General features: G+C 42.5%; 1 protein-coding gene across 1 annotated transcript in view; it reads right to left on the minus strand.

Annotated features, from left to right (window-relative positions):
- Positions 1 to 1,454: 1,454 nt before the first annotated feature.
- LOC122451770 (C4b-binding protein alpha chain-like) overlaps positions 1,455 to 14,711 on the minus strand; it is a 66,506-nt gene continuing 53,249 nt past the window's right edge. The window contains exons 14-19 of the mRNA XM_043484673.1: positions 14,365 to 14,643; positions 14,213 to 14,324; positions 11,031 to 11,324; positions 3,561 to 3,731; positions 2,386 to 2,561; positions 1,455 to 1,871 (exon numbers count right to left, since the gene is read on the minus strand). Coding sequence (XP_043340608.1) covers positions 1,707 to 1,871; positions 2,386 to 2,561; positions 3,561 to 3,731; positions 11,031 to 11,324; positions 14,213 to 14,324; positions 14,365 to 14,643 — 1,197 coding nt within the window. The 3' untranslated portion in view covers positions 1,455 to 1,706. The remainder of the gene's footprint in view (positions 1,872 to 2,385; positions 2,562 to 3,560; positions 3,732 to 11,030; positions 11,325 to 14,212; positions 14,325 to 14,364; positions 14,644 to 14,711) is intronic.

The following is a 14,711-nucleotide window of genomic DNA, read 5'->3' on the forward strand; positions in this document are numbered from 1 at the left end:
CAGGAGGAGAAGGGGATAAGAGAGAATGAGATGATTGAATGGCATCACTGACTCGACTGACGTGAGTTTGAGCAAGTTCTGGGAGTTGGTGATGGACAGGGAAGCCTGGCGTGCTGCAGTCCATGGGGTTGCAAAGAGTCGGACAGGAATGAGTGACTGAACTAAACTGATATGTAAAATAGAAAACCAACAAGGACATATTGTATGGCACAGGGAACTATATTCAATATTCTTTAACAATCTATAAAAGAAAAGAAACTAATACCGATAGATACATATCTGTATAGATAGAAACAGAGATAGGTACATATATATATGTATATATGTATGTATAACTGAACCAATTTGCTATACACCTGAAATTAACACAGCATTGTAAACCATTTATAGTCCAACTAGAATTTTTTAAAAAATCCTCAAATCTCAGTCCTCAGGAGTAGATTCTCAGTTTTGCTCCATACACGTTCAGAAGGTACTCAGCACAGTGTAGATCCTGTTAGCAACAACAATGATCCCCTCAAACTTGCTCCCTTTTTAGGCTGTCCTCCCTTCCCCATCTTACTACCTTGCTCTCACAGTGCTTTCCCGGATCAGAAACTAGATACTCACAAGTCTTTGACTCATGAGAACCAAAATAAATATCAGCCAAAATAATTCCCAATAGCAGAGGCAGATGACAGCTTTTAAGACAATGAATAAACACCTTCTCTATTAAGTAGGTTCCTCTAACCATTCAAGATCCTCTGTAGCATCTAAGGGTTAGGAAAGCCTGCTATACAACTTTGTCTTATCGGAGTACACTTGAAGAAGTTAAATCAATGAGACCAACATTCCCCATAGAGTTCTATGTACAAAACGGATGGGACAAGGAGCCAAGATATGAGTGGGACAGAGATATCAGAGGATGCAAGAGTTTGGAAAAGTGATAAATGCAAAGAATAAAAGAGTCCAAACACCCCAAGATATAAGTGTGATGGACACGGGTCCTCTCATGTGCGGGGTGGTTGCTCAAGCCATTTTAACACTTCTAATAAGGAAAATGGGACCAATCATTTTGAGGATTTGGGATTCCATTCACCAGGCTTTCAGAGTCTGTTCCTAAGGAAAGGATCAGGAGACCAAAACAGATAGGAATCCCCTTACTGTAAGGCAAAAGCCAAGAGGGACCATTACTGAGGCAGAGGCCAAGTGCATGGGGGCTTACAAAAGGACCTAACTGCCTCAAATTGCAGACAATGGACAAGAATTTTGGGGTGTGTTGATGTTTAATCTAAATACTGAGCCCCTGAGTAACCTACATATGGAACTGTAGAGTAAAGGCAATCCATGGAAATGTACTGCTGTGAACCCAAGTCCCTGTGTCCAAGATCCCAACAGTAAAATAAACGTATCAACTTTATGTATGTGTGTGTTCACAACCTTATTTTACAAAATTAAACACAAAGACAAAATGATATTGGATATGCTAATTTTTTACTTAAAAAATGTGTACTCTGTGTCCAGAAAAGCAAAAACATGAGTCAGAAAATCATCAGTAACTCCACAATCTCAAAGCACTAAATATTAACAAATTATCCTTTCTAGATAATTATTACCACAACTGGTGGTGTAAAAGAGATGGTAAATGTGATTAACTGAGGTGATCCGTATTGGAATGAAGACAGCAAGAAACGTTTTCCTCTCTCTCTTGAGAAACATTACAGTGATTACCACTCAGAGGTATCCTTTCTCTTATCTATCTGAAGCTCCAGGAGTGCAATCTCCAGGGACAGCTTGTACACTTCCAGGGCGAATTTCACCTCCTCTGGCCTTGAGAGGCACTGCAAGAGTTTCTTGCTTGCGATTACTTGCTCGCAGCCTTCAGGATACTCCTAGAGGAGAAACACATGATGAGTATGCTTGAAAGACTTCTCTCCCGATTGTAGGGGGCATAGTTCATGTGGAAACTGGCAGGGTTACAGATTCAGGACCAAGACACACCCCAGGACTGGTGGGTGGGCAGGAAAACCAGACACACCTTGTTTCCCACCATCATCTTCCTGAGAGGAATATAGATCTGCTCTGAGGCAGCCTGCCAGAAAGCTTCTGGGGGATCAGACACTACTTCTGACCATCTGGAAATGGGACAAGAGTATATCAAATCCTCTAGAAAAGTCGGGAGTCAGTACTACCAGGTCTGAGACCTCCACTCCAAAGGGGCTCAGTTTTCCCTGATCACAAGTGAGAACAGGAAAACTGCATCTCCTATCTGACCAGAAGGCTTCAAAGCAAAATTGAGAGTTCCTTTGAATGACTGAATCTTGACAAGCCAGATATCTCCTTTGCTGGCAGGACAGTGCTTCGGGGTTTAATAACACAAAAACTACCCCAAATTGTGTGACTTACCCACTCACACTTGGGTGCCGCTGGGGACCAGGTTCTGTCCTCTGAGCAAGTGATATTTTCTGAACCAACCAAACGATAGCCAGACTCACACTGGATGGTAATTCTTTCAGGTTCAACATAGCTAACCTTCTCCACAGATAACCTTCCATGTTCTATTGTTGGTTTCGGACACAATGCTGCAATGGAATCACAATTTTAAGCAAGTTACAGACCTAAGAAAAAACATACAAGCCTAGGGTACTAAGAATGAACTGTATTTAAGTGTTGCTAATTGTTTTACCTTTTTTTTAATCTTGAGGAGAAAAATAATATTCATTAGCATATTTACTGAGCATTGGGATAGTACTTTATCAGACTTTGGGGTAGATCTTTATGTGATTATCTTATTAAAGTCTCACTATTTTATCTAAGAGAAAGTGAGATACAGAGAGATTAAGGGACTTGCTGAGGGATATAACAATTTTAAATAGCATGACAGAATAAAAAAGGGTATGTGACCCCAAGTCTTCAACTATCAAATCAGCTTGTATCTTGTATCTTGATTCCTGTAAGACAATAGATAAAAAATTTTCCCTCTTGCTTATTACTCTCCTGTGTGCAAATGAGACAACGGTGGCAAATCATCCCTAAAGTTGTTGATGACGAAGTGATATTAAACCTGTGTGCCTGCAATAATCAGACCTGATTTTGACCTCTTGTCCCTGTAACTGCTGGAAAATGAGGAGTCCCTCACCACACAGCTACACCGTGAGCAGCTGGTGCCCTGCACTGGCTCTGACGGAAATGCTTGTGATTTCACAATGCTTGGCATCAGCCCACTGGGGCTTACATTCTAGACCAACTTCTCATGAAAGTTTTGCTGCAGGCCACAGCTACACTCAGATAGAATGTACCATCTGTAGACTATTTCTGGAATTACACAAGAAACTGGGAAATGGGGCTGCCTCACAAAGGTTGAATTCTATACCTGGGAGAAAGAAGGGGAGATTAATGTTCTTTTCTCTGAGCTTTTTGCTTTGGATACCATCAGACTATAGTGATTATTTTAAATAAATCAAATTCAAATGGGGTTTTTCTTTTTTTTTTGCTGCCTCTCACAGGGAAAAAACTGTGCTCTCAATCCTTTGATGATAGCCCCACCCCCGCCCCTAAAATGAAGAGGGAGCCAGAGTTACCTTTACACTGAGGGGTTGCAGGTGACCAGCCTGAAGAACTGCAGGAGAGTCTGTTCGCTCCAACCAGGGTGTACCCTTCATCACATTCATATTCAGCTTCACGTTCAAATTGAAAGTATTTAGAGACTATGTTACGTTGTCCATGGTCAATGCCAGGAGGGGATTCGCAATCTTGAGGTAAGACACAAAAGTGAAAAGAGGTCGGCATGTAGAATGTATATAATAACACTTCCTAGAACCTGTGTGGCAAAGTAGGCTTCCGTCTGTCCTTCTGTCTTCTCGGCCCATCCAATCACTTAGCCAAATGCAGGACTCCAGCTGCCTTCATGAAGGCCTGAGGCTCGGGAACCATGGAAAGGTTACAGTGGACTGACAAGCACTTAGGATTTGCTTCCTTTTTCTGAAAATTCACTAAACTTGACACTATTTAGGAGCCATTTTGGCAGGAAGACAGAATTCAGTCAAAGCCACACTGTACCGGTATCACACTCCACTGCTTTCATGCTAAATGCAGAGATGTGTATCTGGGAGAAACTAAAGATGCAAGATAAATCCACAGTCTCTGACTCATTGCTCCCAATAAAACCAGTCCACCCATCCTCCCAAGAATATACTCACTGTCCTCTAAAATAGTTCAGAAAGAGCTTATAGAAAGAATACAAATGATGGCTTGCATGCTGGAAAATAGACATGACACGGTGCTGGGCACCTGTGTGAAAGGGAACACTGTCAGGACCCACACACACTGCATGAGAACTTTAGATAAAACAGGTCATTGGAAATGCCTTCCCTGGTGGTTCAGACTGTAAAGAATCTGCCTGCAGTGAGGGAGACCCAGGTTTGATCCCTGGATCGGGAAGATTCTCTGGGGAGTGGAATGGCAACACACCCCAGCATTCTTGCCTGGAGAATTCCGTGGATAAAGAAGCCTGGTGGGCTGCCTGGTGGGAACACAGAGAGTCAGTCACGACTGAGCAACACTTGACACTTTTGGAAATGTCAGTAAAATATTAAACTGATGGATGATAGTATCTATAGTACTATCCTAAGATGCCTCCTTGAGGCATGGAAAATGTGATGCCAACAATGAGGTTCAAATGCTGAAGCTTCTGTGGCAAGTGGTAGAGAGAGTGATTAAGTGATTCAGAAGAGTGAGTAAGCTGGAGTAGATGTGCCACACACATGCAGGAAACTCCACCACATGATTATGTTGTCTGGGAAGACCTGGAAGATACATTTACCAAGGACAGAAGGAATATCATAATGAGACGAGCACCTGTATCAGAGACCAGAGCTGATGATGGGAAGGCATTAAAGAACAAGTTTCACTCTTAGCAATCACAGTCTGAGAGGTGCTCATTGGCTTTAGAAGCTAAGTAAATGTAATCATCATAAGGAGTGGCAAGTTAGAGATACAACCACAGTGAGATTAGGAAGATGGTTAATAGAACATGACATTCCTAAGAGCAAAAACAGATGAGCAGCCAACTAGATACAACTCAATCTGTACTGGAAAGAAATAAAGAATGGGTGACCAGGAGGCTGATGGCCTTCGGTCCATTGAAAAGTTACAATATGTTACTCAGTTTCTGCTTTGTGGTTAGTCACTCAGTCATGTCTGACTCTCTGCAACTCCATAGACTGTAGCCCACCAGGCTCCTCTGTCCATGGAATTCTCCAAGCAAGAATACTGGAGTGGGTTGCTATGCCCTCCTCCAGGGGATCTCTCCCACCCAGGGATCAAACCAAGGTCTCTCACATTGCAGGCAGATTCTCTACCATCTGAGACACCAGGGAAGCCCGCTGAGTTTTTGTACCTGTGCTATTAATGTTGTCAGGTCTGGAGATCACTAAGCAAAGAAAAAATTTCCAAGAGTAAGGATACAGCACCTTGAGACATATGCACGGTAATAGTTCCCAGTCTTTCAAGAGGACCTGTGTCTACTTTCATAGGTAACTGTGCACAGATGAGAGGTGCACAAAAATCCAAGAATTACTGAACACAGCTTGAGTTAGCACAGATACCTGGAACCATCAAGGTTCCCTTATTAAGCCACTTGCTGGGCATTTCCATTAGCTGTGAAAGTGTAAGCTGGATAGACAAAATTGGTCATTGGCACAATCCCAAATGGGTCCTTGGCCTCTGGGATAAGACCATTCTATCCAAGAAGACAAGTAGAAGTCATTGATATGACCTAAACCCTCCCCTTGGAGGCAAAGATACGTTCTTTTAAATATCATGTACTAATAGTTGGGGGAAAGGGGAAATATGTGCCACTCTTAAAGAATTAAAGATGCAAGAGTGGTCATCATATCCCCGTGTACTTCATAAGTCTGTCTCCTATGAAAAATTAGGATTCTGGAGAATTACAGTAGACTACTAAAAACGCAACAGCATTGCAGCCGCTGTACCACACGTGGTATCTTTGCTAGAGCAGATTAACATGTCTTCTGGTAGCTGAGGCCACTGATTCAGCACAGGCCTTCTTTTCCATCCCTGTCAGAAAAGAGCATCACAAGCAGTTTGCATACATATGGAAAGGTCAAGATCATCCATCTGCATTTTTAGTCCTTGGCTATGATAACACTTCTGTCCCTTTCATAACAGAGTCTGAAGGTATCATGACCATGCAGACATCCATAGAACAGCACATTGACACAGAACATCAATGGCATCATGTTAATTGTATTGAATAAGCAAGAAATAGATGGCATGATGATATCCCAGAATATGGAACTTAGAGAAGGAAGAAAAGAAGTAAACTCTGAAAGGCAGGTTCAAATAGATTTCAGCAGGTTTTACACTGTAGTGAAGTCACTCAGTCGTGTCCAACTCATTGTCACCCCATAGCCTGCAGCCTGCCAGGCTCCTCTTTCCATGGGATTTTCCAGGCAGGAGTACTGGAGTGGGTTGCCATTTCCTTCTCCAGGGGATCTTCCTGACCCAGGGATTGAGCCCAGGCCTCCCGCACTGCAGGCAGACTCTTTACCATCTGAGCCACCAGTAGGTGAAACCGGAAAGAAAGAAAGGAAAAAGAATAAACATCAAGAAACAAAAGGTAATAATTCAAACATCTAGCTTGTCTATTAGATGTGGCCTATTTTCACTGATTCAGAAAAGGGAAGGAAACCAGCAAGGTCAAAAGAATGTGAACAAACAATTGGGGGAAAAGAGAAAATTGGACTAAGGAGCAGTATTTTTTAACAAACTATCCACTTAAAAAGCACTCAGTAAATACAAACTTTTAACCTAGTGTGTTTTTTGTTTTGTTTTGTTTCCTTTTTCCAACTTAATGATGCTGCAGTAAAGGATTTTCACTGCAAGTTCATTTGCTGTGTTCAAATGATACAAACAATTTAGGGGTAAAGAGTAGAACACATAAAAGCATCAGAATCAAAAAAATCACCACCATTACACATTTTTTAAATTTTAAACTTACATTTTAAAATCAAATTATGAAAAAAGCATGGAAGGGAATGAACAATGGTATATTGTCTCTTTCTTGATGGAAAATATGTTACTAGTATGTATCCCCTGTGAAGTTCATTGTTCTAATTTCCATTATCCAAGGAGGAATTCTGTCCTTGAGGATATCCAAAACCCTATTATGCTATGGTATTAGCAGCATCCTTGACACTGGGACAAAAGCCAAGCTTTTTCTGTGTTCAGGTAATTGATCTACAAACACACAATAATAGGGTCATTACATTATTACCAGGTGTCCTGGGAGGGTGCCCACATGTTTCAACCAATGGGTCCTGAGATCAACATACTTACAACTGAGCAGGGTATGGGAACTTCTAGGTAAAAAGGTGCCAAAGTATAAGAAAAATTTCTAGTAATGGACCTTTCTGCAGTCCACACACACTTCAGATGAATTAAGAGTAAATTTCTAAGAGAATAAATCAAATCTAAATTTGATAATTTCATCTGCTTCTAGATTGCTCTTCTTTCCTACTGCTCCAACACTTACACTGTAAAAATATAAGGAGGAGAAAAATGACACTCATCTCAAGATCTGATTTTCTCTGCTTTCATTCATTTAACAGATAGAGACTGAGAGCTACTGGGTGCTGGGCTGTGCACCCCTCCCTGCCTTTAATAAGTCAGCAGCTGGCTTTACTGAGAATAAGACGGGAGCTAGAGAATTTGTGCCAGCTTTATTTAACATCTTCCTTTTTTGAACTGTGGATTCAGATCTGACCATACGATTGCATAGTTATAAGCATTTTTTCTTCTGCATGAAATTGATCAGGATCTTGTGGGACTTCTGGGCAGGGAAGCCCTTTTGTCCCCGGTTTCTCATAGGGAACACACCTCCCACCACCATGACCTTCCCTGAGTTCCAAAGGGCAGATTCGAACAAGTACTAATCTGGGAAATGGCAACCCACTCCAGTATTCCTACCAGAAGAATACCATGGACAGAGGAGTCTGGCTGGCTACAATCCATGGGGTTGTAGAGAGTCAGACATGATTAAGCACAGACAGAGTAATCTGGGAAGGGAATGGATACAAAGGCAAGGGTTCAGTTCAGTTCATTTCAGTCACTCAGTCATGTCCAACCGTTTGTGACCCCCTGGACTGTGCACGCCAGGCCTCCATGTCCATCACCAACTCTGGGAGCTTGCTCAAACTCATGCCCACTGAGTCAGTGACGCCATCCAACCATCTCACGTTCTGTCGTCCACTTTCCTCCTGCCTTCAATCTTTCCCAGCATAAGAGTGTTTTCCAGGGAGTCAGTTCTAAGCATCAGGTGGCCAAAGTATTGGAGTTTCAACTTCACCATCAGTCCTGCCAATGAATATTCAGGACTGATTTCCTTTAGGGTTGACTGGTTGGATTTCCTAGCAGTTCAAGGGACTCTCAAGAGTCTTCTCCAACACCACAGTTCTAAAACATCAATTCTTCATCCCTCAACTTTCCTTATAGTCCAACTCTCACATCCATACATGACTAATGGAAAAACCATAGCTTTGACTAGATGGACCTTTTTCAGCAAAGTAATGTCCCTGCTTTTTAATATGCTGTCTAGGTTGGTCATAGCTTTTCTTCCAAGGATTAAGCATCTTTTAATTTCATGGCCACAGTCACCATCTGCAGTGACTTTGGAGCCCAAAAAAATAAAGTCTGTCACTGTTTCCATTGTTCCCCCATCTATTTGCCATGAAGTGATGGGACTGGATGCAATGATCTTAGTTTTTTAACACTGAGTTTTAAGCCACATTTTTCACTCTCCTCTTTCACTTTCATCAAGAGGCTCTTCAGTTCTTCTTCACTCTCTGGAGAGTGAGGAGAAGGGAACGACAGAGAATGAGATGGTTGGTGGCATCACCGACTCAATGGACATGAGTTTGGGTAAACTCCAGGAGCTGGTGATGGACAGGGAAGCCTGGCATACTTCAGTCCATCAGGTCACAGAGTTAGACACAACTGAGCGACTGAGCTGAACTGAGCCATTTCAATTTCCAAGAGAGGAGAATCACCCAGAATATATGAGCTCTTTCACTTCAACTTAAGGTTTTCCTTAAAGTATCTACTATTATGATGTAAAAAACTTCCAAAGTAAAATACTTTAGTATCCCTGCCTTAGATACAACTGAGTCACTCTATGATATTAAGAAAGTTCACAAAGCCTAAATAACATGATATCATTCTGGAGCCTTAGATATTAATTTTGACAAAGGATGACAAGGTGGCATTTTGGGACTCCAGATTCCCACTCCTTGGCATGTAATCCTTTGTATCATCAGAACTGGGAAATATCCCATATCACATGAATAGGAGACACAGTCTCCATGGAAATAGAGCCTCTAGTGAAATCTCTTCTCAGTTGAGTGATTTTGCCATTCTGTGAAAATGCTCTACATTAAATGCTCTGATAGAAGATATAAGGAAAATGTATGTACATTTTAATACTCTTGGAATTTCATTCTTTAGAAGAAATCCCATGGCAGAGGAATTACCATGTTTTTATTGGCATATTTCCATTTACAAGCTAAATTGCATATCTGCAATTACAACCAGCACTACCATATTGTCACCCTGCTTATTTAACTTATATGCAGAGTACATCATGAGAAACGTTGGGCTGGAGGAAGCATAAGCTGGAATCAAGATTGCCAGGAGAAATATCAATAACCTCAGATATGCAGATGACACCACCCTTATGACAGAAAGTGAAGAACTAGAGAGCCTCTTGATGAAAGTGAAAGAGGAAAGTGAAAAAGTTGGCTTAAAATTCAACATTCAGAAAACTAATATCATGGCATCTGGTCCCATCACATCATGGCAAATAGATGGGCAAACAGTGGAAACAGTGAGAGACTTTATTTTGGGGGGCTCCAAAATCACTGCAGATGGTGACTGCAGCCATGAAATTAAAAGAAACTTGCTCCTTGGAAGAAAAGTTATGACCAACCTTGACAGCTTATTAAAAAGCAGAGACATTACTTTGCTAAAAAAGGTCCATGTAGTCAAAACTATGGTTTTTCCAGTAGTCATGTACAGATGTGAGAGTTGGACTATAAAGAAAGCTGAGCGCCAAAGAATTGATGCTTTTGAACTGTGGTGTTGGAGAAGACTCTTGAGAGTCCCTTTGACTGCAAGGAGATCCAACCAGTCAATCCTAAAGGAAATCACTCCTGATTATTCATTGGAAGGACTGATGCTAAAGCTGAAACCCCAATACTTTGGCCACCTGATGCGAAGAACTGATTCATTGGAAAAGACCCTGATGCTGGGAAAGATTGAAGACAGGAGGAGAAGGGGACGACAGATGAGACGCTTGGATGGCATCACTGACTCAATGGACATGAGTTTGAGTAAACTCCGGGAGTTGGTGGTGGACAGGAAAGCCTGGCGTGCTGCAGTCAATGGGGTTGCAAAAAGAGTCGGACACAACTGAGCGACTGAAGTGAAGTGAACTGAACTGAACCCTAGTGGGGCCTGCAGATACTTGCAATTCCTTTCGGTGTTCATTAGTTAGCAAAAATTATACCCTAATTTGCAATGCTAGATCTTTCAGTTATATAATGCTTTTAGTTTATACAGTGCTTTTTAATTTTACTCTAATAAGCTCACTCATTATTTTCAATGATATAAAAGTTTACTTTCTGGATGGCAAAAACTTTCTACACAACCTTGATGAAATAGAAAACTAATGAACCTTATATAATAATTAATTCTTTAAGAATTTAGGTTTAGCCACTTAAATATAGCCACTTAATATAAAAATTAAAAGGTTTCTCTTGTGGCTATATCAGCTCCTCAAGGGTTTGCAATATTTTGCTTTCCACTAATTATGGCCTATATCAAAAGGACTAAAATTATTTAATTTAATCATTAATTATTTAATATTGAAATTAATATAACCTATGTTTGGTTATATTTAATGAGTTCTTAATAAGAAATTCTTCCCCCTGCCTTAATTTAAACTTTCCCCTCTTCCTTATCACCTCTGTACTTACCACACAGGCCAGGCGGGCAGTGCAGTAGAGACAGGACCCCAAGGAGGCACAGCGCGGGGAAAATTCTCTGCAGCCTGGGGGACATCGTAAAGAATCTCAGAAACACAGCCCTGAGACTCAATGTTCTCAGACCCTGAGTCAGGCTGAAGTGAAAGCTTGAAGTCGGTGGTAAGTTGGTGCCTGACTCAAGGAACTCAGGCTGGGGAAGTCCACTGCTCTGAGTTACTAAAGGGAAGAAGCAGAATTGAGGAGACCGAGTACTGGACAAGACTTGAGGGGAGCAATCCAATAGAGCTCAAGTCTTAGGGAGGACGATAACAGTGAGAGCTCTCTAGGGGTCTATGGGGATTCACAATTGCAACCCCATGACTTTCTCACTGTTGTGGGGAGCACTTGTTGGCTTATCTACCCATAAACATCATTTCCCTTTGAGGAATCAAGAAAAACTAGGCAAATGATAGTGAGCCAGTTCCTTCATGGAACAGGGTGAGATGCCAAGGTGTGTTCTATGTCATCCCTCAGTGGTATCAAATCTTCATTCACTAGTGTGTATTCTCAATAGGAAGACAGGATGAAAAACAGATTTATAAAGTCTCTTCCTAAATATTTCACAAGACTAATTGGAATAAAGCCTATAATTGTGAAAAGACAAAAATACAGTCCAAACAGCAATTAGTCCCTCAATTTTTAAGTTTCCTTGAGTATCTTTGGCACCAAATTAATCAACTTTGGGGTTACACTGGTCAAAAAGCAAAGGGAAACTTCTCAGAGTAGTTTTTTATAGCACAAATAAAGGAAAATTAAATGATAAAGAATTAAGCATTATAAATAGGCATGACAATTTCAAGAATTTCTGCATGTCACTAGGTAAAGACCTTCCAGCCCAGCAATATATCTCTGACAAAAGCACTAGATGATAAGTTGTAAAGGGCTTTTTTGTTAACCCCAGGACTAGTTAAGACTGACCTATTAAAAAAGGAGTCTTTCACTCATAATTTCTTTTTCCAGCATCTGCAAAGGATACAGGTGAAGTTATCAACCTGAATTTCACGTTGGTCCCTGGACCATGTGCTTGAAGATACATAGATAAGTTTGAAGATACATAGATATTCATTCACAGAAGATGGTGAACGCTGGAAAATGTCCCCAGATGACCTTCACTATTCAGTTGAACTGTAAAGAGAGCAAAAATAGTCATATAACAATCAAGCTGCTTAACTCTCAAAAATAAAGAGGAACATTCCCCAAAAATAAATGGGTAAGCTCCTCTAAAATATTGATGACAGCACAATTAATTAAGAGGAACTAAATTAAATCTAAGTATGCCAGATATGTCAGATAAAATAGTTTAAATAATTTAACCGGAGGTTGTTATTTTTTCAGAAAAGTTTCTGCTTATTAATCATATTGCAAACTTTTACATAAGTCATTGCAATTAATTTCTTAAAGCAATCCTATAACACAGATGGTATAACCACATTTTACAAATGAGGAAATTGGTTCAGGAAGACTGAGTACACTTCCTAAAGCCTCTCTCATCAGTGGCCAAGTCAGATTCTGAATCCAAGACTATCTTAAATCCCCAGGCCTTTTCACTATGCCAAACTATTTTCTATCTAATGGAATTAGACTACAAAGTTTTCTTGCACAGAATCTAGTACCTATCATTTAGAAGAATATGTCTAGGAGCCCTCTGTTTCTACTACGGTGGGAAAGACCCCAGACTGCCCTTCTCTCAGGAGACCAGATCCCTATATGACCTACCAAGAATTAATGCTCAAACAGGACCCAGTAACAGGCCTCAGGGGCTTCTCTTGTGGCTCAGCTGGTAAGGAATCTGCCCACAATGCAGGAGACCTGGGTTCGATCCCTGGGTTGGGAAGACACCCTGGAGACAGAAATGGTAACCCACTCCAGTTTTCTTGCCAGGTTTCTCCCCATGGACTGAGGAGCCTGGAGGTCTATAGTCCATGGATACAAAAGAGTCAGACGCAACTTAGCAACTGTATCTCCGATCCTGCTCATGACACCAACTGTTTCTCTGTATTTCACTGTGCATACTGTTCGCTGAACCCAGGGTAGGCAAGACTCCAGCTAAGAGGCGGGAAGAAGACCGGAGGAGCCAGTAGGAACTGCAGACGCGCTTATTCTCGCCTGGCAACAGCCGTAGCAAAGCCTAACACAACACAGCCTCTCTCCTGCGGGCACAGCGGCCGTAGCAGTATTCTCTCCCGGCTGATGCAGCAGCCGTAGCAGTAGACTCGCTATATTCTCTCCTCTAGTGGCTGACCCAATGGACACAGCGTGACGCCGCAGTAAGCTGCCGCTTTCTAGGTGGAGCTCACACATCCAATAGCACAAAGTAGCTCGTGACCAAGCGAGTACCTCGTGATGCTCATGCGCAGTGTTATATGTGAGCTCAGCTGTTACATAGTCATGATTTACAAAACAAAGGGCTAGAGAGCCTGACCACTGCCATCTTGGCCAACTTGCTCTCTCCCCACACTCCAACCCTTCAGGGTCTCTCGCCTCACATTCTATGTGCGGTCCATCTTCTGTGATATTCCCTTGGCAAGTAACACTGACCCTTGGATTTACATCTTGCAACAGCATTAGCTACAATGGACAGTTACATCCCCAATACACAGCAAAGCCCAGTCACCTGGAACTCATGTTGCAGTCCTCACCCTCATGGGGCTAGAAGAGCCACCCACTGCATGTGGAGTGCCTCTGTCTTCCATAGCCAAGTCCAACCCACTATCTCGCCCTGTGAGACTGCTTAAAAGCCTTCTCAGGGGCAACTCCATCCCTGCGGGATTTCTCACTAAGGACCTGCAGACCCCCCACAGGCACCAGGCCCACCCGTTCACGGAGGGGATTTTTGTGGCATTCACAGCCCACCCGCATGATTACACTCTTCTAAATCTGAGGACACAGCCTTTACAGTACCCTCTGCACAGATCCACCCACATGCACAACCGCGTCACCCAGGTGGGACCCCTGCAAGCTCGGGGCCCCTTCAGGGGTCTTCACACTTTCTCACTGGTGTCTCGCATACCATCCCTCTACTTCTGTCAGTAGGACCTGCAAACGCCCCACAGGTGCTGGGCCCACCCCTGCATCCCGAAGTCGCAAAAGCCATGCTGCCAAGGGTTCCCTGTGCGTTTGCTGAAACTTCTTACCCGAGTTGACCAACTCCTCCTGAGTATATGGTCGATATGTGGTGAACTCAGTCACCTTGGGGGACCCTTGAGGGTGTCCTCCCTGGGCCATAGGCTGCTCACACTTCACTTTCTGCTGACGACCCATAACATTCATCATCACCATCACTTACCACCTCGCAGTCAGAGATGCTGGGCTCTTCAGGGCCACAAGGTTCTTGCTGTAATGCCAATGTGCATTGCTCTAGTTCTTCCAAGCGTCTCTGCACATTGAGCACTGGTGCAGCATCGCCTACAGCGCGATCCATATTCGCCTTCAGGATAGTCAGGAAAATCCACCCCCCGGTGTCAGCAGCAGTCCAAGACACCTTATTCAGCAAACAGGAACTCTCCGCCTGTAACGCCTGTAGTGCCTGTAAACCCGTCCACTGCTTCCCAGTCTTCCACCGGAGCTGAAGCCAGGAGGATCACCGTCACAAAGTACCACAGACTATATGGTGGCCACTGGCTTCCTCCTTTC

Source organism: Cervus canadensis, chromosome 13 (assembly GCF_019320065.1).
Source record: "Cervus canadensis isolate Bull #8, Minnesota chromosome 13, ASM1932006v1, whole genome shotgun sequence".
Taxonomy (NCBI): Eukaryota; Metazoa; Chordata; class Mammalia; order Artiodactyla; family Cervidae; genus Cervus; species Cervus canadensis.